Source organism: Eucyclogobius newberryi, unplaced genomic scaffold (genome assembly GCF_026437365.1).
Source record: "Eucyclogobius newberryi isolate DKJ021-1_F unplaced genomic scaffold, fEucNew1.0.hap1 SCAF_16, whole genome shotgun sequence".
In the NCBI taxonomy this organism is placed as follows: Eukaryota; Metazoa; Chordata; class Actinopteri; order Gobiiformes; family Gobiidae; genus Eucyclogobius; species Eucyclogobius newberryi.
This window is the reverse complement of record NW_027315790.1, coordinates 21,861,863-21,889,152: the sequence shown is the minus strand read 5'-3', so window position 1 is coordinate 21,889,152 and position 27,290 is coordinate 21,861,863. Positions and strand designations below refer to the sequence as shown.

The 27,290-nt window shown below is 39.2% G+C and overlaps 2 protein-coding genes across 20 annotated transcripts in view; both read right to left on the bottom strand.

Moving 5' to 3' along the window:
• Positions 1 to 22,662, bottom strand: LOC140361959 (DENN domain-containing protein 3-like). The gene is made up of 29 exons (XM_072447879.1): positions 22,574 to 22,662; positions 22,201 to 22,347; positions 21,085 to 21,217; positions 20,874 to 20,989; positions 20,639 to 20,757; positions 20,446 to 20,557; positions 20,246 to 20,365; positions 19,471 to 19,569; positions 19,273 to 19,392; positions 18,114 to 18,229; positions 17,152 to 17,307; positions 16,969 to 17,065; positions 15,856 to 15,959; positions 13,513 to 13,721; positions 13,150 to 13,309; positions 12,268 to 12,424; positions 11,665 to 11,887; positions 9,162 to 9,241; positions 8,741 to 8,920; positions 8,481 to 8,651; positions 7,162 to 7,291; positions 6,433 to 6,540; positions 3,603 to 3,700; positions 1,607 to 1,761; positions 1,270 to 1,336; positions 1,040 to 1,112; positions 849 to 967; positions 609 to 746; positions 1 to 251 (listed from the first exon to the last, which is right to left on the bottom strand). Exons 1-29 carry the CDS (start codon positions 22,652 to 22,654, stop codon positions 57 to 59), a joined length of 3,783 nt encoding a protein of 1,260 aa, XP_072303980.1. The 5' UTR covers positions 22,655 to 22,662; the 3' UTR covers positions 1 to 56.
• Positions 1 to 27,290, bottom strand: part of rplp1 (ribosomal protein lateral stalk subunit P1) — a 264,746-nt gene that overhangs the window by 151,991 nt on the left and 85,465 nt on the right. The window contains exon 4 of one of the 19 annotated variants that reach the window (XM_072447909.1): positions 15,320 to 15,329. The exons of 17 other annotated variants lie outside the window; for them this stretch is intronic. In XM_072447909.1, coding sequence (XP_072304010.1) covers positions 15,328 to 15,329 — 2 coding nt within the window. In that variant the 3' untranslated portion in view covers positions 15,320 to 15,327. Of the gene's footprint in view, positions 1 to 15,319; positions 15,345 to 27,290 lie in introns of those variants that run through there. One more of the 19 variants, XM_072447917.1, reaches the window with a different exon arrangement.

Below are 27,290 nucleotides of genomic sequence, written 5' to 3'. Positions count from 1 at the left end.
TTCCTCGGGCCAAATGACCTTATAAAGTCTTGAAAATCCGTGCGTTAAGAACAGTTTTACTCCACTTTCCATATTGCGATTTTCCCGTCCTGTTTGTCCGCTCCGCTGAGAACATAGCGGTCCTCAGCGGAGCACAGTCCAGTTACTTTGTCCGTGTGTCCATGCAGCTCCTTCAACACTTGGTGGCGCTCTGCATCCAGAATATAAATCTTTCCTTTGGTAGAACTACGGCCCAGGCCTCCGATCCACACCTATGAGACAAAATAATAAAGACGACATGTTATGCTTTTTTCTGGTAATTCAAGTAATAAACTCACATTATGGATCGTTATTCTACTTAGTTATAGAAATTAGTTCGAAGCTGCAGAACTTGTCCTATAGTTTGAGTCCGGGTCCTGTTCTGGGTTTAGTGCTTCCTTCAGTCCCAGTTTAGTCAAAATTTCTATTTAAAAAGTGTGAATGCGCCCGAAAAGTTCATAACAGTCAATTTTGTAATCATGTGTCTCCTTTAATGCCAAGTTTGAGCATCTATATTCACAATGGTGTAATGGCTATCAGAATTAAATATGTGTTTCTATAAATCAATTCAGAAAAAGCCATCATTGTACCTGTTTTTTTACTTTGATTATACAGTGGCACCCGATGCAGTCAGGAAGCAAAACCCTGTGAAACGGTCTGCTCGTGTCCTTCATGTGCCAAATGGAGATCTCGCCGGACTCGCCACATATGCTCCACATCTCCTCAATCTAAAACACAAAGCAGGTAAGACATTAGTTCAGTTTCAGTTCATTCAGATGTTTTTTTTTTTATATAGGATTAATATGGGCCAAATCAAAGTGAACGTGCACCTCTGGAAGGAGCAGGGCCGAGCTGAAAGTCGGCACTAATCCTTTTTGCTGTTCGGGCAAATGCAGACGATGTTTTATGTTGCCGCTCCTCCAGACCTCCATTATACTCTCCCTCGAGCCTGAAAGAGGATGTTCTCTGATTAGGTTATGTTACTTTAGTTTTTTATGGTTAGAACAAGTATGGGACTTACAGCACCAGAGAGTTCCGTTGTAACTGGTCACAGACTGAAGACGGTCACAACTCAGACGAAAGTGTTTCTTTGCCTTTGTTAAATAATTAAACATATTTTTAATGAAAATGTACAACTGCATGTGGTGCTCACTGCTGGAGTCAATCGATTATTAAAAACTGAATCAGTTCTACTATAAACACAATGCAGAATAAACTATTAACTTTATCATAATTGAAAGAAAGCCTTACTTGCAGTGTTGCAATGTCCCACATCATAACAGTCCCCTCTATACTGCAGGAGTACGCCACCTTCTGGCTGAAAAACACAATTATCTGCTTTGTCTCTTTGTAGATTAGGAAAATACTTCAAATTATATTCTTCATAGTAAATTGTCTTATACAAAAAGCCACATTATTTATTCAGAAATGGTCTCATGATGTGTTGAAATTGAATGACAAAGTACAGGACATGGTTAGTTTATTATGATGTATGAATACTATATAAATTGCTGTGTTTATTTCTCCATATATTGTAGTCAGATAAAGTAATGTGTATTTCAATATCTTGCGGTCAGTGTGTTCTTACCTGTATTTGTCTGTGTCCAGCGCGAGTCCAGTGACCTCAGTGCGGTGCTCGGTCAGCTGTCGGTTACACACCATCGACACCAAACTGATGATGTAGATCACAGAGTCCTCGGAGCCCATCCACACCTGGTCTCGGTCCACTCCCAGCATGCAGTTCTGCACAATAACAGGTATAATAGTATAATACATGCATGACACTTTAAAGTCGTAATAATGCCAGAAGTAGAGAGGGTGTAGTTTTGTGTGTCGGTGTGATCCCTCATCATCCAGGAGAGATCCATCGTGGAAAAAGCTATTAAAGTTTACATCCTCAAACCCTTTTACGTAAAGCTACATTATCCAATATTTCAACTGCAAAGGAGAAAGTAGGTAATTAGATCTCATAAACCCTTTGACACATTACTGGTATTAACATGCATTTATTTGATCATCTTTTTCCAATGTGTCAAGTAAGTCAATGCTAGCGACGGCTACAGCTCTTCTACATTTGCGACCATTGAAATACTTTATTATTGGCAGCAGACAGCATGCAGCAGTCAGAATTTGTCACATAATGCTACTTTTATAATATACTCTATGGGGGGGAAATATATATGCATCATTTTTTCCTCCCCATTTAATATTTTTTTTTTACAACATAAAAGACCAAAAACAAACAAGACCAGAGAGAAACAAAATACAAAATAAAAAATAACAACGGGGAGGTATTAAAAGAAAAGAAAACTAAGGCACAGAAAGTCCAAAGTAAATTAGTTAGAATGTTATGTAAATCTAAGTGCTTTTCACATTACTTTAAAACAATGTCAAACTGCTGTAATACTTAGATACTCCACTAGAGGGAAGCAGTGCTCAACAGAGACACAGCACAGACAGTCTTCTCATGGACCTGAATGAATTCCTGTCTTTCTACATTTACTTTGCAACTTAAACTACAATTTAAGGTTCAGCAACTTTAAAATCCAAAAACATGTCTTGACCCAGTGATAAACACTTTTAATAATATGCTCAGTCATATGTTAACACGCTTCATGTGACTGTCACTTGCACGCTCAGCCAATTTACACAGCGCCTCCAAATACCATCACTGTTCAAACACTCAACTTCAACACGCAAACTTTCCCTGACCTGATTTTATTCATTTTATTTTGAAAGTGTGGCACAGGTGTTTTGATTTGAGTGGGTATGAAAACTATTTTGAAATCTTCTTCCCTCCAAAAACATGTGGTTATGAGATAGCGGCGCCAACCAATTCAGAACGAAAAAATGTAAGGAGAATAGTTTTATCTGTATCTGATGTTGAAGGCATGCGAGTTAGGCAAAGAGATGATAAGAATTCCTCAAACTACAGTAGCCTTACTGTGAACCTACCTGAATATAAGGCTTAGTATTGTGGTTGGGACATGATACTTGTTATGTAGTTCCTTTTGGATCAACTATTCAATGCAATATCCATCCAAAATCTATATATTTGTGCTTACCACTTCTGCGTTTTAAAAAGCAGACTACACAAAGTAAGACACAGTATTTCAAGGATGTATTTATTCATTCATCAATTAGTTGAGATTAATTCAGCCACAGAGTGTTTGTGCCGGTTCCAAGCCCTGATAAAAGGCTTTGAGTGTAGATCAAATTAGAAACTTATCTTTTTAAGGAGTTTTTATTTATTATAAGCCAAGTTAAAGAGTATGTACATGAACATGTAAGTTTTTAAGGGACGAGATTATGCCATTTTGCCTGGAATGTTCCACAAAAACGGCATAAAACTTTGCAATTTCAACGGAGACAAGCAGTCGACTCCACTGTATAAATGATAGCTAGATAAGTGTATACAGTACTGTGAAACAATCCAAGCTACGCAATTAAACGTTCATGGCACACGCGGGTTCCATAGTGCAGCTTCCAAACATATAACGTGTTGCACAAACGATAACAGACCGCTTCTTCGATCTGCGGCGTATGCGCTTGTGTGTAAATGTGTTAAATGTGTGCGTCTTTACCAGTCTGGAGGTCCCGACTTGACAGGTGTGAGTGAGGGACCAGGTGGAGGCGTCGAACACCATCACCTTCCCGCCGCTCACAGACACCCACAACTGCCCTGGAAACACACAAGCAAGCACCTTTATTTCACTGCGGGGTAATAATAATAATAATAATAATAATAATAATAATAATAATAAATATAATAATAAATATAAAATAATATAATATAATAATAATAAATAATCACCATAATCATCATCATCATCATCCAAATACAGAATTACAATACAGAAACAAACTAAAACTACTCTAAAAACCCAATTCCATGTTTCTAAATTGATTCACAATATGTGTTTTTTCTGGTGGAGGTGGTCAGTCACTGGTCAGATCTGTGGAGAGGCGGGCACATTCACAGTCAGAAGACATGTTTTTCGAGATGTCCGTTTAGCACTAAAACATCTGCAGTTGAATAGATCTGAGATAGATCAGCGTAATGCCGTACTGTGGAGCATTCAAGGCAAAGCAAAGGCATCTCCTGACAGACCAGAAATGTTACACAGCGCTCCTTTAACATTAAGGGACTGTGTTTCTAGGGAATATTGTAAACATAACACCCAAAAAAACTATATGTAAATAAGCAAATACATTATAATTATTAAACAGATAATTGTACATTTTCCTGTACTTCAACATTAGAAATAGTCATATATCTATATTTTTGCATTCAGTTCCTTTCATTGCAACACTTCTCACACACAATTTTCTTTCAGCGTGTCCTTGACAGCTTTTTGTTACAAAAGTTATGATCATCCAGGGAGGGGAATATCTACACTTGAAGACTCCACCCGGCTCAACCTAACGGACATTTTCTCGATGCTTGAACCTTTGAAACCGCTTGCAAAAGAAAAGAAAAGAAAGTAACATCCTGTGATTCATTCGGAGCGACGGTGAAATGTGGAGAGGCACAAAAGGGCAAAGAGTGTGGAGAGAGGGAGAGAAAAGAGACGGGGAAAGTAGGACTGCGCTGGCTGCTGTCCAGAAACTCACTGACCTACATTCAGAGCAGAGAGAGAGAAAGAGGGAGGTAAAGTTGAGCTTGAGCCTCTCTTCTGAGCGTGGAGGAGTAGATGGGTGTGTTCGCGAGGGCTAGAGGTCTGCCACCGACCGAGTGGCAGACCAGTGCCTCCAGATGTCTGCGCGCTGAAGACCAACACTTTGTCCTTTTAGAAGCTCAGTTTCACCTGTAAACTGAAGTCGGTGTAATCACATTTGTCCACGATAGAAGATGACACATGACCTACACCTTTATAACAATCAACACCAGCAAAATATGTGTTGCAGCTGGATTAGAATGATTATAAACGGAATGGCCATTATCTCTCAAAGCAAGCAGAAGTCAATGAATGAAGGAATAAATACATGTTAAGCTGCTTTTAAATGTCTCTGCTCTTTAAATATGAAAACATTTAAATTCTGCATTTTACAACCAAGTAAACCAAAACGTATGCACAGACATTTAGTAACATCTTTTGAAATGAAATGTAACAACGTGAGAACTATTCTTTTGTACGTTAATTGCCTCGATATGACTTTTGACGTGAGCTCGGACAATAAAACTATAGTAAATGTGCGTCAGATTGAATTAGCTTTACAATGACTGTTTCTGATGATCTTTTATCATATTACATGCGGATCAGAAAGTCTGTAATTATAGACTGCAGCCTCATAATTAAAATACCATGAAATATTAAGCTTCCCAGTCCCTTTTCCAGAAAGAAAACGCCCTCAGTAGTGTTCTAGTCAAAAGCTCAAAGGAGGAACTTTGTGTATTTTGGTGAAGGAGCGGTATACTGGAACTCCTCCAGGTTTCTACGCTTTTTTCCCAAAGAGGTTTTTTTTGTAGTTTTTCCTGGCCGAGAAGGAGAGTCTAAGGACAGAGGACCCTGGGACATCGTCCCTCGCCACCACAGACATTGTCTGACTCCATCGCCACCACAGACATTGTCTGACTCCATCGCCACCACAGACATTGTTGATTCATTTCTCCCTGTGGCCCTCAGAGGCAACTGTTGTTGTGATTGTGGGCCTTACAAAAATAAATTGATTTGATTTGATATTTTTGTGAGAAACTGTTGTGAAAGTGTGAGGGGAAAAATTTACTCCCTACAAGAGAAAAACATGGCAATGACTCAACCTTTTTACATTATTTGTCCTGCTGAGTTAAGCATTATGCAGTATAAGTCGCACCAAAAAATGCATAATAGAGAAGAAAAACACATTTATAAGTCGCACTGGAGTATGAAATGCAGTTGTAAGTGTGAAAATAACAAATAATATCACATATACGTCGCTCCGGAGTATAAGTATATAAGTATAAATATAAGTATAAGTCGCAGCCCGGCCAAAACTATGAAAAAAGGTGCGACTTATAGTCCGGAAAATACGGTATATTTATTTGAACAGCAGAAAGGAGAAGGCATGAAAGGAGTTCAAAGCTGGAGATTTGGGAATGAATTGTGAATTTATTTAGTTATTTTTAACTATTATATTTACTATTGCTATTTATTTCTTTTCTTGTCAGTGCACTGGATCGTAAAGATAGTTTTGAGAGCTTTTGCTAATTCCACACTTATTTTAGCAAGTATTTAGTTGACTACAGCCCTGATATACAATTAAATAAGAAATAACTTTCTAGTGCTTTCTACTCCTGTGTTCTATTGGTTCATTTGAGTCATAATAATAACGTGATTTAAACATAAAATTCAAGCATCAAGTATAAAACAGGCCAACACGAGCGATAACACGTCTTCATCTAAAACTTAACCAGGACTGGAGTTAGGAGCTTACCTGGCGTGTACAGGAGCACATCTACTGCGTGAGGCGCCGTCAGCTCCAGCGAAGGGTTAATCTTGTGTTTGAGAGTTTCTGCGGTCGTCGTGGGAACCATCATGGGCACTGGGACACAAAGCATCGTTAACCTCAGTTATGTGGAGAAACGCTCACTATATGGTCCGAAAAACACAGTCACGCACACTAGAGATGTTAAGATTATTTGTTTAATCAATAGTTGTGATGATTCAGGTCAAAGTTTAATCGTAAAAACTTAAATTTAATTGTGACACTTTTTAAAGCAATCCGTACTCCAAAATAAGGCTAATCTAAATGCTAAGTCTTCATCATATATCACATTATCAGTATTAGACAATTTGAATGAAAGAAAACTAATGATTTTACTGTTGTTTGGTCGTGAATAATTAATCATAAAATCTCTTTTCACAATAATCCTTACACTGAAATTTGATACCGTGACATCCATAATCACAGCTTTTTCAAACGACTGACCCAATGTGTGCGTCCATGTATTATATTTATTTATATCTAGTAAAATGTAATTGTAAAAAAACATAATACGGTCTTAATGAAACCAGGACTAAACCAACTAAAATACTACAAAACGTACTTCAAGAAGTGGTGGTTGTGGCACAGATTAACTCATTTTTGAGTGGCAGTTCAGGGTAAAATAACGTGGTCATCGTTAGTGAAGAGGTGTTTGTAGGTGAAGTGAACTCGCTGTACCTTCCATTCTGATACGGTCAAAGTGAGAGAGTTTGGACGCTGCGAAGATGGCTTTGCTGTTCTGAAGACTCCCCACAGCAGCGTCCATTAACAGAGCGTTGGTCAGAGCCTGCTGCATGTACTGAGGGTCCTGGCAGTAAACACAGGATATGGCACTTTAATGATGATTTCACAAACTGAAACATAGCACAAGTGTAGGCAAATAGTAAATCTGATCGCAAAGTCAAAGCACTCGGTTCCACAAAGGGCCCTCTGTGTGGGTCAAAAGCCGTCACACCCACAGAGGTCACAGACCCACAGAGACCGGCACAGACTCGAGAGGAGCGTTACCTGAACTCACATGGCGACTGGACGCAAACTGGATTAAACATGCTTCATTCAGTCCGACATGCAAACAGCACATATGAGATTATTCTCATTTCAAACTAAACTGCTTCTGTACTTTTGGTTGAGCCGCTAGTTTTCTTGTTATTATTCATTCTGAAAACTGAGACTTTTTAAATCAATTGTAAGCCAAATAAATGCTGAAATATGGTGACTGAAGGAAAATATTTACAAATAAAAGTATATATTGATAAAAATCAGACATAGTTTATTATTTTCTAATATTTTGGCTTTGTTCTAAATGTGTGTGTGTTTTAGAGTCCAAGTAACATTTCCGATCATCAGACATTATTTTATTATAACACATTAATCGTTGCAGCCGTTACTTCTGGTTATTAAGAGCAATAATTATTAATAATAAAATATTCATGATCTTTTCATTTCCATGCTGGGAAAAGACATGTCTGGAACACAAATAACGTTATAAAAAATTAAAAATTAAAAAACTTGCCAGATCAGCCACAAAGGCATCAAATAAACATAAGCAGCTTTTTAAACAAATCGATTTTTTGTGAGTATATTACCATATTTTCTGGACTATAAGTAGTTTTCATAGTTTTGGCCGGGGTGCGACTTATACTTATATTTATACTTATATACTTATACTCCGGAGCGACTTATGTGATATTATTTGTTATTTTCACACTTGCAACCGCATTTCATACTCCAGTGCAACTTATATATGTTTTTTTCTTCTCCATTATGCATTTTTTGGCTGGTGCGACATAGTCTGGAAAATACGGTATACAGCAAGTTTAAAAAGTATAAAATTAAAGCAGTTGAATGTTCGGGTTAACATTTAATAAAATACTGTTCACGTGTTAGGGCTATATTTGTACATTGTAAATGATTTGCATTAAGACAATGATGGAAACTCACTGAAGGACAAAATGAACTATGGAATCGTCACATCAAACTCTTTTATAAACACTCACCTTGTGCTGGTCGGCCATGATGCGTCCGGCCCACATCTCTTTCACCATCAGGTTCCACAGCTCCGTTTCCGTTTTCAGATTGCACTCGAACGTGTCCTTCCTCCCTCGGACTCTGAGCTTCAAACTGGGGATCCTCAACAGCAGGATCGGAGCGGAGGACACTTTCACCTCCTGGAAACACATCAACAAACACGCTTGAAACCCAAAACCTGGTCAAAAACATTCCATCCTCCATCCCGAGAAGGTAAACATGGTCTCACCTCGATGTCTCTGTACTGGGCCACATCCACGTACCCGGGACGTCCATCGGTCAGCAGGAACAAGCGCCTCTGGGTCATGGCGATTTTCCCCACGCCTCGACTCGTCTTTACAGAGGAGGACAGCTTGAAAACGCATTCGGACGGTTCGATGTGCTCCAACACCGATGCGGGGAGGCAGACCTGAGACGCAGACGACGCGGACATGTTGAGCGAGACAAACAGAGCAACGGTTGTGTTGAATATTGCTGTAACGACTTGATTTAAAACCTATTCTAAATGACAGCTCCAGGGGCACATTTTAAACACTATGCCCGGTCCAAGTCTGGCAAAAGGAGTTTGTTTTTATTCTACAATCTAAACGTGTTGGTTAATTATAATGAAAATATGGATTATGTTGATTATTATCTTAGTTTGGACAGACCTCTTGTGCTTCGGCCTCGGTCTCTTTCCAGATGGTGTAAAACACACGGAACAACTCGGGACTGACTTGCTTCTGGTGTCCTAGAGGAAAACAAGAAATAGAACACATAAAACAAAATACAAAACAGCCAGGTCTCTGCAGAGAACCAGCAGAACATTTTAATATTGGTTAATAATGGTTAATGCCTTAAAAAAGCATGAAGAAAGACTTACTCATAATGAACATATAGTTTATTAAGCTTGATTCAGGTGTAAGGGTTAGAGTATTAGTCAAGTGATTACTAATCCCGAGTCATTCTTAATAAACAATTTGTGTACTATGAGTTAAGTCTTTGTTCTTGCTTTACTAAGGCAGGAATAAGTGTAGTTATTATAAAGTGTTGCCTTGGTTTTCTGATCGCATATAACTGAAACAGGTAGATTATAGGCTCATTTCTGCTGGAGGACATTCAAATCCGTTTATTATAGACAAACAGAACTAAAATAAAAACGTGTACAGAACCCACATAAATCACAAATTGATATATTCTAAAATGAAACACATTCAGCGGTTTATCAGTGGCTACGTCCGTCAGTGCTTCCTCAAACGCAGCTCGGACAGAGAGATAAGATACATTCTGCGCAAAAGGAAAACTATGTCTATGTAAGGGGTTCGAGACAAATTAACAGCTCAAAACAAGCGCCTCCTTTTCCTCAGACGTTTATCCTTCCATCCATCTATCACAAAACCACATTGCTTGGCTTGATATCATATTGTTTATCGTATTGTGATTTCTTGTTGTTGTGGGAGAGTCCTACGATTGCAGGAATGCGGTCGGGTCAGTGCGGCGCTAAATCTGGAAGACTCTTTGAACGCGCCACAGAAAGTATGTCATTAACCAAGTCACTGTGTGAGGTGTGGTCACGTGGTAGTGGTAATAGTATCAAAATATTTCAAAATAAAATGACAGTGGGAGATACTAGTGATGCTATAGAGCATAGGTGCCAAATCTGGCCCGCCAGACGTTTTAATCTGGCCCGCCGAACATTTCAAATTAATATTTAAAATAAATAAATAATAATAATAATAATTTAATAACCGTTAAAACTATGCGTCCCAAAATGCCGCCGGTGGCCGCCCCTCCCCCACGGGGCTCTGCTGCACTGCTGTGAGAGCTGCCAAGGGAGAAGTGCACTTTAAGCACTTTTGAGCAGAAGTTTAGTGGTTGTCAGTTCAGGTGTACAGACAACTACACAGACGTGGAAATGTTAGTTAGTACATTTAAAAGGTTTTTTAGATCTTGAGAAGTTTATTTTGTTATAAAGTCAAATGTTTATTTCTGTGTAGAACTCTAGATCAACTATGAAGTTGTAATGCACATAAACTGAAGCACAGTATTGGTGAAATTACACTTGTTTTTCTAAATACATTTACACTTACACAACAAACGTTTTGTATTTTTGTTTTAAATCGATCCAGTAATTGCTTCAAAACAGCGTAGGCTATATAAAGCTATTTATTTCTTATATTTTTAATAGTTTTATGTTTTACGTTATGTTCGGCCCGCGACCCAGCCTGAGCGTCGAAATTCGGCCCGCGGCCCAAATGAGTTTGACACCCCTGGTATGGAGTTATTCATACTGCGGGTTACAACTTACTATAGCTAGGAACCACTACAACTATTACTAAAACAGGTATTAAGAAAACATGAAAACAGTAAGAAAACAGCTAACATGTAGTAACTTCTGTGTATTTTTGGGGGTAATATCTCAATAACAGTACTGAGTGAGGTTTAAGTGTCAGATAAATGAGAAGGAACTTTAAAATGACCTAAATATCACTAGTTAATAACTTTTTTTTGGAGAGTTTGTTAGTTTGAGTTATTTTTGCTAAATTTTAGGATAGTTTTTCCTTCTTAACGATGTACCAAATAAAGTATTCAAATGTTGCAACTTCAAAACAACATTCTGGTAGGGTTGTTGTTGTAAATAAATTAGCTGTAAATATACTACTACAGCATTCACAGTATTATCAATAATTAAATATTACCCTGCTCACTACGGCTGCAAGAATAATCGCAGTGAGTAAAATAGCAAAAAGTGCCAGTAATTTCCTCCACAAACAACTAAATATCCTGTCTAATTCCACGTAAAAACTGCCATCTATAGTTTTATAGTCTTTTAACAGTTTGTCAGTTCATTGGTCTATTTCAGTCTTTTTGTCAATTTGCAGTTAAATATGAACTTTGAAAAGAATCCCATTCCTAAAAGATAAATCGCAAACAGAATCACAATTGCAATTCTTGTCAGAAAGATCGCAATTACTATAGATATCACAATTTTTCCCAGATAGTTTCCCCCTGCTCCTCGCCTCTATAATAAATTAAATATACTGCCTCGCTTGCACAACCCTTTAAGACACAGTCAGGTAATAATTAACACGAGACGTAAATGATTGCCGGGCAAAAGGAACAAGGCGCCCTGCATTAGCGCGCAGCGGAGCTTTGAAAAGTCACATCTCTTACCCACGGTCAGAGCGTCAAACAGCCGCTGAATTGTGCCCTGGTCTTTGACGATGCCAGACTCCTGGACACACTTCACGAACTCCTCCAGGTGCATGTAGGTCTTGGGCAGCTTGAATCGTTTGACCGTCCCGTCCTCGTAGCTTTTGCCGTTTTGCGCGCGCTCCCGCTCCTGGTCACGCTTCAGCCGGCTGATGAGACGCTTGATCTCAGGTCGTTTTTCTATCTGCAGAGTCAAGTCGTCGGTTAAGATCTCACAGCGGCGAAATAAACTTATTGTCAGCTTTTCGACGTGACACAGAAGTGCTTTGTGACTAATTTGATGTGTTTTAATGTGGTTACAACTGAAGCAATTGAATAAAAGGACTTTCTATGTGCCTACGTACAACTTAATGTTTAGTTCAAAGTTATGATGGTTGATGGAAAAAGTTCAAATGCAGATGACCCTACGAATACAATAAAGGCTAATCTAATCTAAAAGGAAAGTGTTTCTCGCTTCTTTACGGTACAGAATACTTTTATGTTGAGCTCAGTGCTGCTCCTTGTATTCACTTCAGGGTCAAAAGATAAAATCAATACAGATGGCAATATAAATATTTGACTAACCAGCATGCGCTCAGCTTCAGGCAGCGAGTCGACCAGAGACTTGACCATTTGAGAGGGAAAGATGTCCGCGTCTGTTTTATAAAGACTTTGGAAATCCTCTAAAGCGTCGAGAGGTCGATTGGACACAGTGTTCACCAGACCACGAAGATAGTGATACCTGGACACAGACCCGATGTACTAGTTTATATTTACAGATACCAATCAGACATAAGAGGATGATAAAGTCACATTATCAGCTAATTTAGCTTGTCTAGAACAGTGGTTCTCAAACCTTTTTCAGTGGCGACCTTCCTAATAACAACTGTTGGCATTCGCAAGCCCCAAACACAAAACACATGCAATAGCAGATGATAAAGCAGCCTTATCTAATGTTTGACTTTAGTTTTTAGGGTTTAGGCCTAAATTAGAAGGCCAGAAAATAGATATATATATTTTCCACTGCATTTGAAGTGTGTCAAGTCTTGTTTTAGGCTGCATATTATTTTTTAATTCCCCACATCTGGGGAACTCCTAAAATCCTTTTGCACCCCCAGGTTGGGAACCACTGGTCTAGAAGATCACTGCAGAGCAGAAACACACTACAAGTATTAACGTTTACATTTACATTTACTTAGTTTTAGCCCAGTTTAGTCCATAGACTAGTACAGACTAGTACTTTGCACATGGTACAAAACTAACCCACCAGCAGGTTCTCTCTCACCTCACCCATCAGGTCAATCTACATAAGATACATCATGTCCCACTGATTTATTTTATTTAAATATGTTACAACATTCAGCAAATTGTCGTTGCCGGGACTCTGGCATATGTGCTGCTGCTTTAACCACTCAGCCACCAGGCAGAACAGATTACCCTTACATTTTACAGCAGGTACTTCTTTACCTGGCGAGCAGTGCGGCCTCTTCAGGTGGAGTCGTGTCAATAGCGCTCTTCAGTGCATCCACCATTTGTAGATAATACTTTTGGACGTAATGATAGGCCAGCGGAGGCGGGAATTCTGGAAGCGGGAACAGTTTCACTGGCTTGTTTGGAAACTTTAACCCTGTAAAGAAACAATAGATACAAATTGCAGTCACACTGTTTTTCATATTACACTTGATACAGTCTCATTAATGTAACACACAAATTGTCATAACATGTATATTGTACTTGGAATTAAGATACACTTAAAACCAAATAAAATTGTTAATCAAATAGCTTATATTTAAAATGATATTTCTGAATGACTTTTGCCCTTCTCCTGACCTATGTCTGGAGTCATTTTCTTGAGCGTGGCGGCTCGGCTGGGGATGAGGACAGTGAGCGTGTCGCCTGCGGGTTGCGGCAGGTTGGGCATGCTCGCTCCCAGTTTCTTGCTCAGTTTGTGATCGGGGCTGGTGTAGCTGGTGTAGCCGCTGCGGGACAGTTCAGACATCGGGGGGCGCCGTGAGGGGGTCTCGGTCATGGCGCGGTTTCTGTAAAAAGGTCACATTGTTGACGTCAGGTTGAGCGAGCAGGGACAATAGTGACTTACACAGAGGGCGAAGTGAGTAAACAACAACAACTACAGCATGCCAATACCACTATATATTGCAATTCAAAACTTGCTGATCAAAAGTCTTTATATACATATCATGTATTTGTTTATGTATTTAAGAATAAGACTGTGCACTGGATACAGAAAACACAGATCTTGACATTACTTTCTACAAGGAACATGTTATACGTTTTGTAATTTTCCCTTTGAATTTTATACAATTTTTCAAACAACTGACATTTTTTGTTGAAGATAATGGTGTGATACGTACAAAACAACTTCTGGTTAGTCACAAAGGTGAACTAGGAAACATTTCAAGGAGAAAGTCCACAATCTGCTTAACTCCTTGGAGATGTCATTAGGCTCATTAGGTCTTCACGTTTTAGTAAGTTTAGAATTCTTATAATTAGACCTGTATTTTTGCTTCTGCTCCACTTTTCTGCCTTCCATCTTCAAATACTGCACTTTTTCTAGTAGTATTTGTGTTGTTGTGTGGGATCTTTACGAGTTTGAGATCATAGTAGTAAAAAGTAAGTGATCAATATTAGTAAACTCAATAATCTAAGTATTATGCCCATAGTAAAGTATGTCGGTGTAATCCCTCATTGGTCCAGGCGTGTTCCATAGTAGAAAAAGCTTCAGTTGTAGTCATCTGGACTCAGTTAGAAAAAATAGACGTTTCGACTCTCATCCAAGAGTCATTGTCAATTAAAGAATTTAGATCGAGAACTCCGATATTAATACTGTTCTGTGGTAAGACCCGCCCATTGGGCGGAGCCTTCCTGAAGTAGAAAGAGTTGTTTGTTTCAACAGAAACTCCCCCCTTGTATCTACCGAGCTAGCCTATTCAGAATTTTAATGGGCTATTAGAATCCTCTTTGTCTTTGTGAGACCCTGGCTCAACCACCCTGAGTACCTGATTAGCATTTAAATGTCCTGGTCCTGGTCCTCTACCTTTCCAGGGGTTCAGTATCCCATTATAAATAACAGGAAGATTAAACCTTAGCCCTCCATTTCTGTTTAAAGAAGGTCTTTCTTTTTTTAACAAAAATAGCTTCCTTGACTCCTCTTTCAAACCATCTTTTCTCCCTGCTTAAAACCTTCACCTCACCGTCTTCAAACGAGTGATTAGAGGCTTCAAGATGGAGATGCACGGCACTCTGAGGTCCTGAACTTGTATTTCTTCTGTGCTGATAAAGCCTCTTGTGTAGAGGCTGTTTCGTCTCACCTATGTAACGTTCTTTACAGCTTTCTTCACTGCATTGGATCGAATAAACTACATTGCTCTGTTTTTGAGTCGGCAACTTGTCCTTAGGGTGAACCAGTTTTTGTCTTAAAGTGTTTCCTGATTTAAAATAAACAGGGACTTCGTGTTGTCTAAAAATTCTCTGCAGTTTTTCCGACAGGCCAGACACATAAGGGATAGAAACACCCTTCCTTCTCTGTTCAGTTTCCCTTTTGTTCTGCTTCTTGGTTCTCTTCACTCTGTTGAGAGCCCAAGCGGGGTAACCACAGGCTGAGAGGGCATTTCGGACATGTTTTTCCTCTTTCTTCTTGCCCTCTGAGCTGGTGGGCACACCTTGAGCTCTGTGTTGTAAGGTTCTGATCACACCCAGCTTGTGCTGTAGTGGGTGGTTGGAACCAAAGAGCAGATACTGGTCCGTCTGTGTAGGTTTCCTGTATACTTCTATTTGGAGTTTCCCGTCCTCTCCTCTGATCGTGGCACAATCAAGGAAGGCCAAGCGATTCTCCTTAGCGTCTTCTCTTGTAAACCTGATATGTGGGTCCAAAGCATTGATGTGATCAGAGAAGGTTTCCAACTCTTGTTTCTTGATTGTTACAAGACCCGCCCATTGGGCGGACAGAACAGTATTAATATCGGAGTTCTCGATCTAAATTCTTTTATTGACAATGACTCTTGGATGAGAGTCGAAACGTCTATTTTTTCTAACTGAGTCCAGATGACTACAACTGAAGCTTTTTCTACCATAGTAAAGGATGAATCAGTTTGTTTTATGGCATCTCTGTTGCTCGGTTATAGTTGCCCCTTGGTTGTAACCATGGAGACGCACCTGTGCGCATTGTTACGCAGACTCTGCTCTAGTCGGCTGTAGGTGTCGCTCTTCTTGTTCAGCCTGTCCCGCAAGAACGTGTGGAAGATATGGGTTTCTAAGACCTGAGCACACAAAAGGTGTTACTGGAGAGACTTCAGACACACAAAGACTTACTTATCCTTTTCGACGCTGCACATGATTTAATTTAGCACACACCGGTAGTTCAGTAGAGGAACAACTAGGTACTCATTTTTGTTATTTAGGTAAAAGTACAGCTACAGGAGCAAAGAAATACTCAAGAAAAAGTATCAACTTTAAAATATCTACTTAAATAAAAGTAAATCCTTTAAAAATGGACTTCAAAAGTAAAAAAGCTAAAGTAATTCACATATATTTTGAGAACTGTTTATGTATGAAAGTGTGATCCTTATAAAGAAGTTAGTTTTCCTGGTAATTTGTCTCTATGTTGCCTAGTTCTGTCTGCTCAAAGCTTGAACAAAGTGAACAAAGTAATGTGGGCCAGATGTCTCCATAAACCTGCTAAAAATAATAAACTCCTCAGACAGGTCTAAAACCAAGAAAAAACTAAAAGTAGTACTAATGTAGTGAAGTACAGATATCTGCTCTCAAATGTTGAAAAGTAAAACTTATGCACTGTAAAATACACTTAAGATTACTAAAAATTCCAGTACTTTTACTTTTGTACTATGTTACTTTACAGTACTGTATAAATTAGAGTTTAAATATGAAGCAACATTTCTTTGACTTTGAGCATATTTATTCATTCTTGCTTATTTAATAATGTAATTGTGTAAAGATGACATTTTCAGACAGTCCTGTAAATAAATCCAACTTAGATGTGATTACAGTTATTCTGTTAGTCAATGAAAAATACATTACTTATTATATACTTATACTTATAATAATGTTTGGACTGTTATGGATTCTCGCTCTGCTCTTCAAAACCTGAACTCATCGAATCAACAAAGGCTTTAAAAACATTACCAATCAATATTAACATTTCTAAACTTTTTTTTTTACAGACGACAGGTGGTTGTAAGAAAATGATCTGTCCTCAACACTAAAACAGCCTTGGTTTCGTCATTTTTAATCATTTTCATTTGGCATTACCTTTCTGTAAAATAGTTGGTCTGCTGGTTCACGCGTCCTGAGAAACTCTTCACTGTTGAAAACTCTGTGTTCATGATTGAGAAAGTCCTGGACGCCCCTTATGACGTCACAAAAAGAGAGGAAATTATTATGTTTATTATTTATAAGACGCGTAGCTCCAGAAATGCCACATAAAACTCATACTTGAAAATGTTGACGACGAGCTCGAGTGCGATGTTTTGTATTTGTGTGTTGAGTCGCCGCAGCCAGTCTCTGCGCTGGGTCCGGATCGCGTTCACGTCTGTTCCTGAGCCAAGATGGCACAGCTCCAAGTCATAATGAACCTGAAGACTCTCCGCTCTAGACACAAAACAGACCAACAGAAACGATATGTAATACTTTCCTAACTGGCTTTATTAGGTAATGTGCTTCGTGCCTTGATCTTTGACTCACAAACAAAATAATTCCCATACTAATTGTACATTGTCAACGTGTGAGTGTTGAAGGGGACATACTGCATTGTGAGACATTATGCATGAGCTTTAATGAGCTTGTTACAATTTGTTTACTCAAAGTTGTATTTTGATTGTTGCGGCACAAAGTCACAAAGTCACTTCTCAAAAATGTAAATGTAAATGCTGCAATTTTGAACAGGAAATCAATGGACTTGTTTTTATGATAATTATAATAAGGTCCAAAAGTCACTGGGATAGGCTCCAGTCACCAGTGACCCCGAAAGGGAACAAGCGGTAGAAAATGAATGAATGAATGATAATTATTTTTTGTATGGTTATTGAGGTTATCATGATTATTATTATTATGATTATTATTATTATTATTGTATAGATCAATACTGCAGTTTACAATGAACAAAATATAAAATTATGATCTACTTATGTCATAGTTCAATACCAAGTACCTGAAAAAAAAAACGGTAACATGTTTCCTTTAAATTAGATTAAAGGTGCACTATGTAACTTTTCTTTTCAATTCAATTACATTTTTCAATTACAGGTGTTTCATTGACCTGTAACTCATTCTTGCCTCCATTGACGTACGTTTAATACATCTCCACACACGCACAAAAGCAGGTGTCGGAACCGTTCACCAGGAAAAGTTAGATAGTGCACCTTTAAGAAAGAAGAAAAAACCTCTTTGAAAACGACCTTGAAATGAAGCTCTCTGCGGCGTGCAGAGGGATGGCTGGGAGCTCAATACTGTCGGACCAGGATGACTGGATGATGCCCTCGTCCACGTTGACCAAGATGAGGTCCTCGGTCTCCTGTGCGCAAGAACGGACAAAGACAGCCATTTTATCTACTGGTCTGAACACTGTGCATTGTCTACGGTTAGAGCAGTGAAAGAGGCAGCCACTGTTTAAAACGGGACCTAAACGCAATTACTTAAAACATACAGCCATCAATGAATGTTGCATGAGGCTTGGGGTGGAGAGGGAAATCAAAAGGCTATTGTTAAGATTTAAAAGCACACATAATTATACAATACAGAGTAATGGGTCTCTAACAGTAATGGTTTATGATGAAGAGGTTGAACAGTATGATTTCTGTGCCATTTGAAGCCTTATCCCGGTACAATTCAACAGTGTTTTACTTTAATAAAGAAAACTACGGCGTCCATCTAAATGAAAGCAGAACAAGTACAAAAAACATAGGAAGATACTTGACAAGAAACAATGAAATATAAGGTAAATAAGTAACACGACGACTACCATTGACTCGAGTTTGATCTTTAGAAAATAAGGCCTACAGGGTTTAGGTTTTGAGTCAGAAAATACCTATAATTTTGGTAAGATTTGTTTGTTTTTGTGGTTTTTGGTGCAGTACTTTCGACATGTTTCAGTTTGCAAAATGTGCTGAATAACTAAAGCATACTGGATTGAAAAAAATACTTTGGGATCTAAAAATAACCAATCATTTGCTGACATGAGAACCCAATAAAGGTGTTTGTTGTTGTTGTTTTTTTGGATTAACTTCTGCTTCCACGGTTTATCAAAAGAGCTTTCATGTGCCATCCATATTGTGTTACACTGAAAACTAACACCCTTTTGCTAAATGTCACATGGCACATTATACAACCTCCCCGTTAGCTTGTCCATTTCTGTCTTGGCCTTTTGTTCAAACTGGAACACAGCCAAACAATTACAGTGGAATCGGGGCTGAAAGTTACATCCACGAAAGCCTTACAAACCAAACTGTCGCACAAACGCAGCGAGAATTGATCGGGAGTCATTTCGCTAATCAAACATCAGTCCACAATGTCAATATCCGTTTGTGGTTTGTGGTTTTATGTTAATAGGAAACTCACTGCAGCCACTTCTTCAAAATGCCTGACGTGACAGCCCATGAGAAAAGCAGTGGGAGCCATGAGGAAGTCCAGCATTCCCCGAGCCAGAACCGGGACATAAGGCTGCTGCCAGGACAGGGGCTACGGCAGGACACAAACACGCACATTAAAACATAGCATTACATAGACTTTGATGTAAATCTGATTAAAGTCACTGACCTGCAGATACAGAAGTAGACTCTCAGCCACTAGAGTTAATCTGGCCCAGTTGGATGAGAAGAAAACCACCCTCTGTTCTTGGAGGAGGCAAGAAAGGATCTAGAGAAACAGTGAACAAAAGGTGTGTTTTTTAGTTTCCAGTCTAATTGTTTTATTAAATAAGACAGGAGAAGTAATAAGACATATAAAAGGACATTTTGATTTTGGAGGGGTTTTTTTGCGACTTGATAGAAAGGTCTCTATGTATAATCAAAATGTTAGCAGTATTTGTATTCATTTTATGTAATTTTATGCATTTCTACAGTATGTATAAAAGTTCTATTTAAACTAATGCATGCTGCTTTGTTTTTCATTGTTTACAGCCACCTGGCAAAAAGTTTAAACTTTATAGGAAATTGCATTTTATAATTATTATTTATATTACTATTACGATCATTATTATTAGTAATAATCATTATTATTATGATTAATAAGGTGAATCATAACAATAGTAGTAATATTATTATTACAGTGTATTTATAGAGCACTTTTCCCACCTTCAATACACACAAAGACTCAGTACTGCTGGATATTTTTCAACAATGTTAACGTTGTAATGTCATGCCACCGTTCACCTCAGCACCACCGTTCACCTCAGCACCACCGTTCACCTCAGCACCACCGTTCACCTCAGCACCACCGTTCACCTCAGCACCACCGTTCACCTCAGCACCACCGTTCACCTCAGCACCACCGTTCACCTCAGCAGCACCGGCATGTTAGCATGTGCTGTTACCTGCAGTAGTGTTGTATGCGAGAAGCAAAGGAAAGGAAGATGGAGGTCGATGTCTATAACGGGACTGTCCTGATCCTCTCTGGACGGAAGAACCACTTGGAAAGGTTGAAGGGTGAACGACTGAAACGAAAAACATGCTCATTAATTAAAAAAGTGGCATAAGTGGATTCAGTAAAGTGAAAGAAAATACAGATCTTTACCACGTGAAGTTGTCCTGGAGGCGGTAACGGGACAAGGGATAATTTGGCAGAAAACTCTTTGATTTTCTCTTCAAAATCCGAGTGTCGGGCCGGTCTCAACTGGACCAAAAGGCTGAATGACGAGGCATTTTAGTGACGTGTTGGAACAGAAGGAGCTCATCAAAAGATCACAGCAATGTATCATGAGTCTTACCATGATAAACAGTCTTTCAGAGCGTTGTAGTAGGGGAACTTAGAGATGATACAGATCGCAAAGGGGGTGAAAAGGCGGCACTTGGACACATTCCATCTATGGCCATTTTCCTGACAAGCCTGTGATAAAAAAAAAAAAAACATGATTAGTTACTTATTATTTTTAACTAACTTTGACATTGAGAACGGTGTAACGTAAAGAATGTTATGACTGTATTCAAATGTGTCTTATTAACCTGTACAGCTCTGTAGTACTGAACCACAACTCCATGTGTCCGGTTTCCAAACAAGTCAGTGAAAACCAGGAAGTGGTAAGTGTCTTCCTTTTGCTCATTGGCCAATTGAAGACCACCTAGTTGAAAGGAAGCAACAGAGAAACATGCAGGATAGAAAATGTCTTCACGCCATAATACTGATGCCTATAATGAACAATAGCAGTGACTTTACCTGGAAAACACAGCTGGGGCAAAGCAATGAGGTCGAGGTCTTTGGGAACGCTGATGTCTTCTGTCACCGAGGAAAGTTCTGCTCGATTTGAAGATTCTCCATTAGACACGGTTTCTGTTCGCTCGCGCCTTTTCTGTAAATCAAATCTACTGCATTTGTATAGCACATTATATAGCCAAGAACAAAAGTAACATAAACATAAAATAAAACTTGATTTCTTTCTTCTAGTCTCCCTTTGATACAATATAAACTAGTAAAAATAATAGCATATATATAGGTATGTAAAAAAAAACTAAGTAAGAACAGATTTAAAGATAGGTGAAAATAAAAGTTCAATAACTACATTTATTGAGCGTCTGCGTGATGACGTCACGCAGACGCTATATGTTGAGGGAGGGAGGGAGGTAGACTTTATTCTTTAGAATAAAGCCTAAAGAGAGATGGGGGGAGAGGGAGAGATGGGGGGAGAGGGAGAGACGCAGACACTCCAGCAATGGCTTCAGCCATTGCAGATTTTCTAGTTGAAATATAATATACAAATATACTTCTAAAAATATTGGTGCCCTCAGTGTAAAATGAATAAAATCAAAACAATTTAGTCGTTAAAGAAAGGTTTTCTTACATTTTACATTAAATTTGCTGTACTGTTCACCACCTGTTGTTGCAGTAGTTGTTGTTGTTGTTGTGTTACTTTTAATGGCGGAAAAGGCAAAATGAAAACTGAAAAAGTCCATTTACAGCCACCTACTGTAGTTTTCAAAGTATGTGTTTTACGCTATACTGTAAAAAACTAAAATAAAACCTGTTCACCACCTGATTTACTCCATGGAAATGTCATTGCTTTACCAGGAATATTCCACAGTGTGACATTAAACAATTACAGGTCCTATCTGTGGAGAAGCGACCCCCCTCACAGTAAGAATGGAAGTTTTTCATTATATTTTTGAATTATAAAAACACCTGTATTTGAATGAACACAATATAGATTACTTTAATGCCATACTGTGGAACATTCCAGACAAAGCAAGAGCATCTCCATGGAGACAAGCTGGTGACGGATTCCCCACTAGAAAAGTTACATAGTGCCCTTTCATCAGTATAGTAAAACTGCGTTACCTTCTTAATGAAACTCTTGCGTCTTTGCACGCGACTAAAAGCCGGCTGGCTGGAGTTGGTCTCCTTGGACACAAATGGAGGGGCATGAACCTGCAGCACTTCAGCTTCAAGAGAGGGGAACTCACTGGACTTGCTCTGCTGAACGATCTGAAACCAAAACAAGCTCGTGTTGCAACTGTTTTATTATGGAAGTGTGTTCAGATGTGGGGAAATGACCGTTAAATAAGTATGTAATTGTTTCCTGGAGTGTGGTGGATTGTAAACTAAACTTCCGATTGTAAATTAAGTCATTGTGGTGAAGCGTGTTAGCGAAAGCAAAACCAAGAGTATTATTTGTATGCGTTCAACAGTAGTGACATATAAACACGTGTACCTGGTAAATGTCGCGGAGCTTATCGTTGGAGGCTCCCACCACCACACAGGCCTCCAGGAGTCCAGACGGGAGCTCGGCCATCACCCACACTGCACAGGACAAATGCTGGTAAATATTACGCATTTATAGCTTAGCACGGACCTACTGTATGACTCATTTTGTAGTACATAGTTCCTTTGCAAATGATATAAGTCAAGCGTGACAAAGAAAAACATGTCATCTTAGAGGAAACAGTTGGGTCATAGTGAGCAATTAACCCCGTGTTTCTCAACTGGTCCAAAATAGTCTTCACATTTAGACACACAGACAGCGTAAAAAGTGGGACCAAGAGTGTGGAGACTAAAGCGGGACTAAACTTGGGACTAAACATGGATAAGGCTAAGGCCAAACCAGGACTAATACAGGACCAAAGCCTACATCTGAATTAAACTGGTTGGACTTGGTTTGGTCCTTGTTTAGTCCTGGTCGAGTCCAAGTTTAGTTTTGAGTTTAGTTCTGGTTTAGTGCAGTTTTTCAACCTCAACCTCAACATTCATATGCAAGTAAGTTTTAGCACATTTCTGATTGATTGTCATACTAACATGGGGATAATCAAAACTAAAGATAATCAAAATATTGCCAATATCTTCCGGTCTTTCGTGGGAGGACATTTTGACCTGGACCTTGGTTCTGCTTTTAGACCTATAATACTGGTTTAGTGCAACTTTTGTTATGCTTCAGTCCAGACCTGTATTGGTGAAGTAGAAATAGATACTTCGACAGCCAGAAAACGTCCTTGAAGTAAACGCTTTGGGAGCTACAGATTTAGAGCATTTGAGCACAAAAACAATAGCCAGTGTATCCTGTCGAACAAAACTTTATTACGCTGAACGATAAGTCATCAAAGTAACCGTGAGCAGACAGGAAATGAGGGTCCAGCTCAGTATTAGCTCGTAAACCTGAAGTGGTCATGACACAACAGGCATTGCACCAGTGAGACGCACAGCAGTGCAACTGTCTGAGCGCCTGTCTGTGCAGGATGTGGGTCTCTGTGCAGGATGTGTGTCTCTGTGCAGGATGTGTGTCTCTGTGCAGGATGTGTGTCTCTGTGCAGGATGTGTGTCTCTGTGCAGGATGTGTGTCTCTGTGCAGGATGTGTGTCTCTGTGCCCCGATGTGTGTCTCTGTGCCCCGATGTGTGTCTCTGTGCAGGATGTGTGTCTCTGTGCAGGATGTGTGTCTCTGTGCCCCGATGTGTGTCCCTGTGCCCCGATGTGTGTCCCTGTGCCCCGATGTGTGTCCCTGTGCCCCGATGTGTGTCTCTGTGCCCCGATGTGTGTCCCTGTGCCCCGATGTGTGTCTCTGTGCCCCGATGTGTGTCTCTGTGCCCCGATGTGTGTCTCTGTGCCCCGATGTGTGTCTCTGTGCAGGATGTGTGTCTCTGTGCCCCGATGTGTGTCTCTGTGCCCCGATGTGTGTCTCTGTGCCCCGATGTGTGTCTCTGTGCCCCGATGTGTGTCTCTGTGCCCCGATGTGTGTCTCTGTGCCCCGATGTGTGTCCCTGTGCCCCGATGTGTGTCTCTGTGCAGGATGTGTGTCTCTGTGCCCCGATGTGTGTCTCTGTGCCCCGATGTGTGTCTCTGTGCCCCGATGTGTGTCTCTGTGCCCCGATGTGTGTGTCTCTGTGCCCCGATGTGTGTGTCTCTGTGCCCCGATGTGTGTGTCTCTGTGCCCCGATGTGTGTGTCTCTGTGTCCCGATGTGTGTGTCTCTGTGCCCCGATGTGTGTGTCTCTGTGCCCCGATGTGTGTCTCTGTGCCCTCTCGTGTGTCTCTGTGCCCTCTCGTGTGTCTCTGTGCCCTCTCGTGTGTCTCTGTGCCCTCTCGTGTGTCTCTGTGCCCTCTCGTGTGTCTCTGTGCCCTCTCGTGTGTCTCTGTGCATGCATATACATACAGCAGCCCAAAAAATCAATCCTGTATCACCAAATATACTATCACAATATTTGAATACTATCGCACACTCCTAGTCACAGATAAACGTGATCATTCTTTTTTTACATACGTCATACATTAAAAACTCTATTATAGAAAACATGTGGTCACAACTTGATGAAATCCCATATTCTCAACGCTGTTCACATCCTCTTTAAACTCTTGACAAGATGCATCAACATCGGACTAATTTAGTATTATCTAAATTAGTCTTTCAGATCAATACCAGGAAACAACTTATTTTTATCCATAGTGTTCAACTTTTATTTCTGTATTTTACATCCCTTTGTAGCATTTTGTTGACCTACTTCTTCACTAGTGGCTAATCTTTACAAGTCCACAGTGTTTTCCGGTGTCTCGTCGTCCTCCTGCTGTGCAACCGATTCACACAGACACTAAAAAGTAGTCTATTCCCCTGAAACTGTTCTATCTTTGAAGCTTTTCTGTGGGGTGCTCATTAACTAAACCACTACACTTTGTTATGGCTGCACTGCAGTTTTAGTCATGCAGGTCTGTTTTTCAGTCTCTTACACCTAAATGAATACAGATGGACACTGAACTAGAACGCTCTTTACAAATAACCTGAAATATGACATCTAGATACTGCTGATAAAAGCTATGAAACGACTACAGTTTTAATTAGATGAACACACCAGGACTATAGCATACTTTTGACAAAATCCAAATTTAGATACAAATCACACTCATTTGAGCATTATCGATACTAAAAACAAAAACCCATTTACAGGACAAAATTTGATCTTTCCTGAACAGTTTTAGAATGATCTTAAACAAGACCACAATGTTTAATCAAGAAAGTACTGAGTAACTAGGTGTTGAAAATGTTTATTATCTAAAACCTAAAAAAAAGCATTTTAAAATATCGTGACAACACTATTATCGTACAATATTGTAAAGAATGCAAAAAGCAAAACTATTTCTCAAACCAAAGCAATATTTAGGCTAATTGTAGCAAGGGGTGAAAGCAACAATTTTCAGACAAGATTATCCAAATAAATGAATACAAATTGTTAAAACTTTCTTTAAATGTATTACAGTAGTTAAGGTTGAAGTAACAAATGTGAAATTACCACAAAAATATCTCTTTATATCCTTCTTTTCCCCAAAAAAATCCTCTTTTTAAGATGTATTTTTATTCTAAACAGTATACTCAATATACATATTTAAATTTCCTCAAACAACATACACAATATATTTGCTATTTTGATAATCTGTCATCTCTAATTGTAGCAACAACAAAAAAGTCAACATTTAATGAAGATTCCTCTACTTTAATTCCCTTTACGTCATTCTTGGTTTGGTCCTTGTTTAGTTCTGATTGTGACTCAGCAATAACCAAACATTTCTTTCTTTAGTCCACTCTAGGTGCAATGCCAATGTTAAAACTTATTATATCACTAAATACATTTCCATTTCAATGTTCTTAACTGCATGCATCTCATCATTCTCTCATAGGCCGCTCTAGAGTAGGTTACCAGTGCAGCTCACAGGAACGTGGTAACGCAAGGAGGCCTTTTAAAAACAGGTTTGATTTCATAGCTTTCACAAGAGAACCTGCTTCTGATACACACAGAAAAAATGTGAAGAAGCTGTCCCTGCATACACATGTGGCAGAGGAATTGGTTACGTCATAGAAGTGGTTAACATGCAAAGTGGTGCAAAGGGAAATTACACGCCCGTCTCTTTTTATGTCACAAATCTGCAATAAATGAAATATGTACATTTACGTATTATGGACAGTTTAGGAGAGGCAGGAGAATATGTGTTCTTATGTTACTCAAGAAGAAACAGATGGATCCAGTTGTTCTTACAGACTATGATGGCACAAGCGATCCATATATTAATAATTTTATGGAGTTTCGATGTCTTTTTTCACCTCAAACTGATTACAGCTTAAATATGGTAATATATAGGTTATATTTATGACAATTCAAGCATAAAGTATCATTTTTTTTTCAACTAAATTTGTGTTCAGCTTGTTTTTTAGACTATGGAGGGCCAACATAACCTTTATTAATGGAAAACACTGTGAATCTAATGACCTAATCACATTTTTTTTTATTAAATATGTTCAATACTGCCAACAACTACGGATGTTCCTGCAGATTAAAATCGTGCCACAGTGATGTGAAACGAACTGTGGCTTGACCCACTTTGTTAGGGTTCGTGTTTTTCAGATAACGTTTGAAGCAATAAAGCAAACATTTTAGACATTACAGACCAGCATGGGGCAGGAGCGGCAGTTATATTATGTGTGTATATGTGCGTGACTGTTTACGTTACAAAGTTCAACCTAAACACTGACCTGATTTTCACCGCCCCATTTCCACTTTACATGGGATCAAAGCTGTCATCGGCGCCTTGTGGTCCTTTAAAAATGAGAAAAGGCAAAGTTTGTGTTTTTTTTTTTTTTTTCCCCAGCTTGAAGAGCGCTGTGATTCATTGAAACAGACTGGCGCACTGTGCGTGAAGTTTGGCTCAAGACAAGTTTAGCGCAGAGCCCGTGTCAGCGTTACTTCCTGTGGAGTGAATTTCAACATAAAACACTTCTTAAATCGCCTCTAACGCAGTGAAAGGAGGAGAAGGACTCCACCTGCCGTTTAGGAGAGACTCAGCGTGAGCTTCACTTTGAGAGATGTTGATAATTGCCAGAGTTGATTGGATTTCTTGTATCCATGGCAACAATATGATTTCTATAGTCCAAACTCACAGTGTAAAACATGAACAA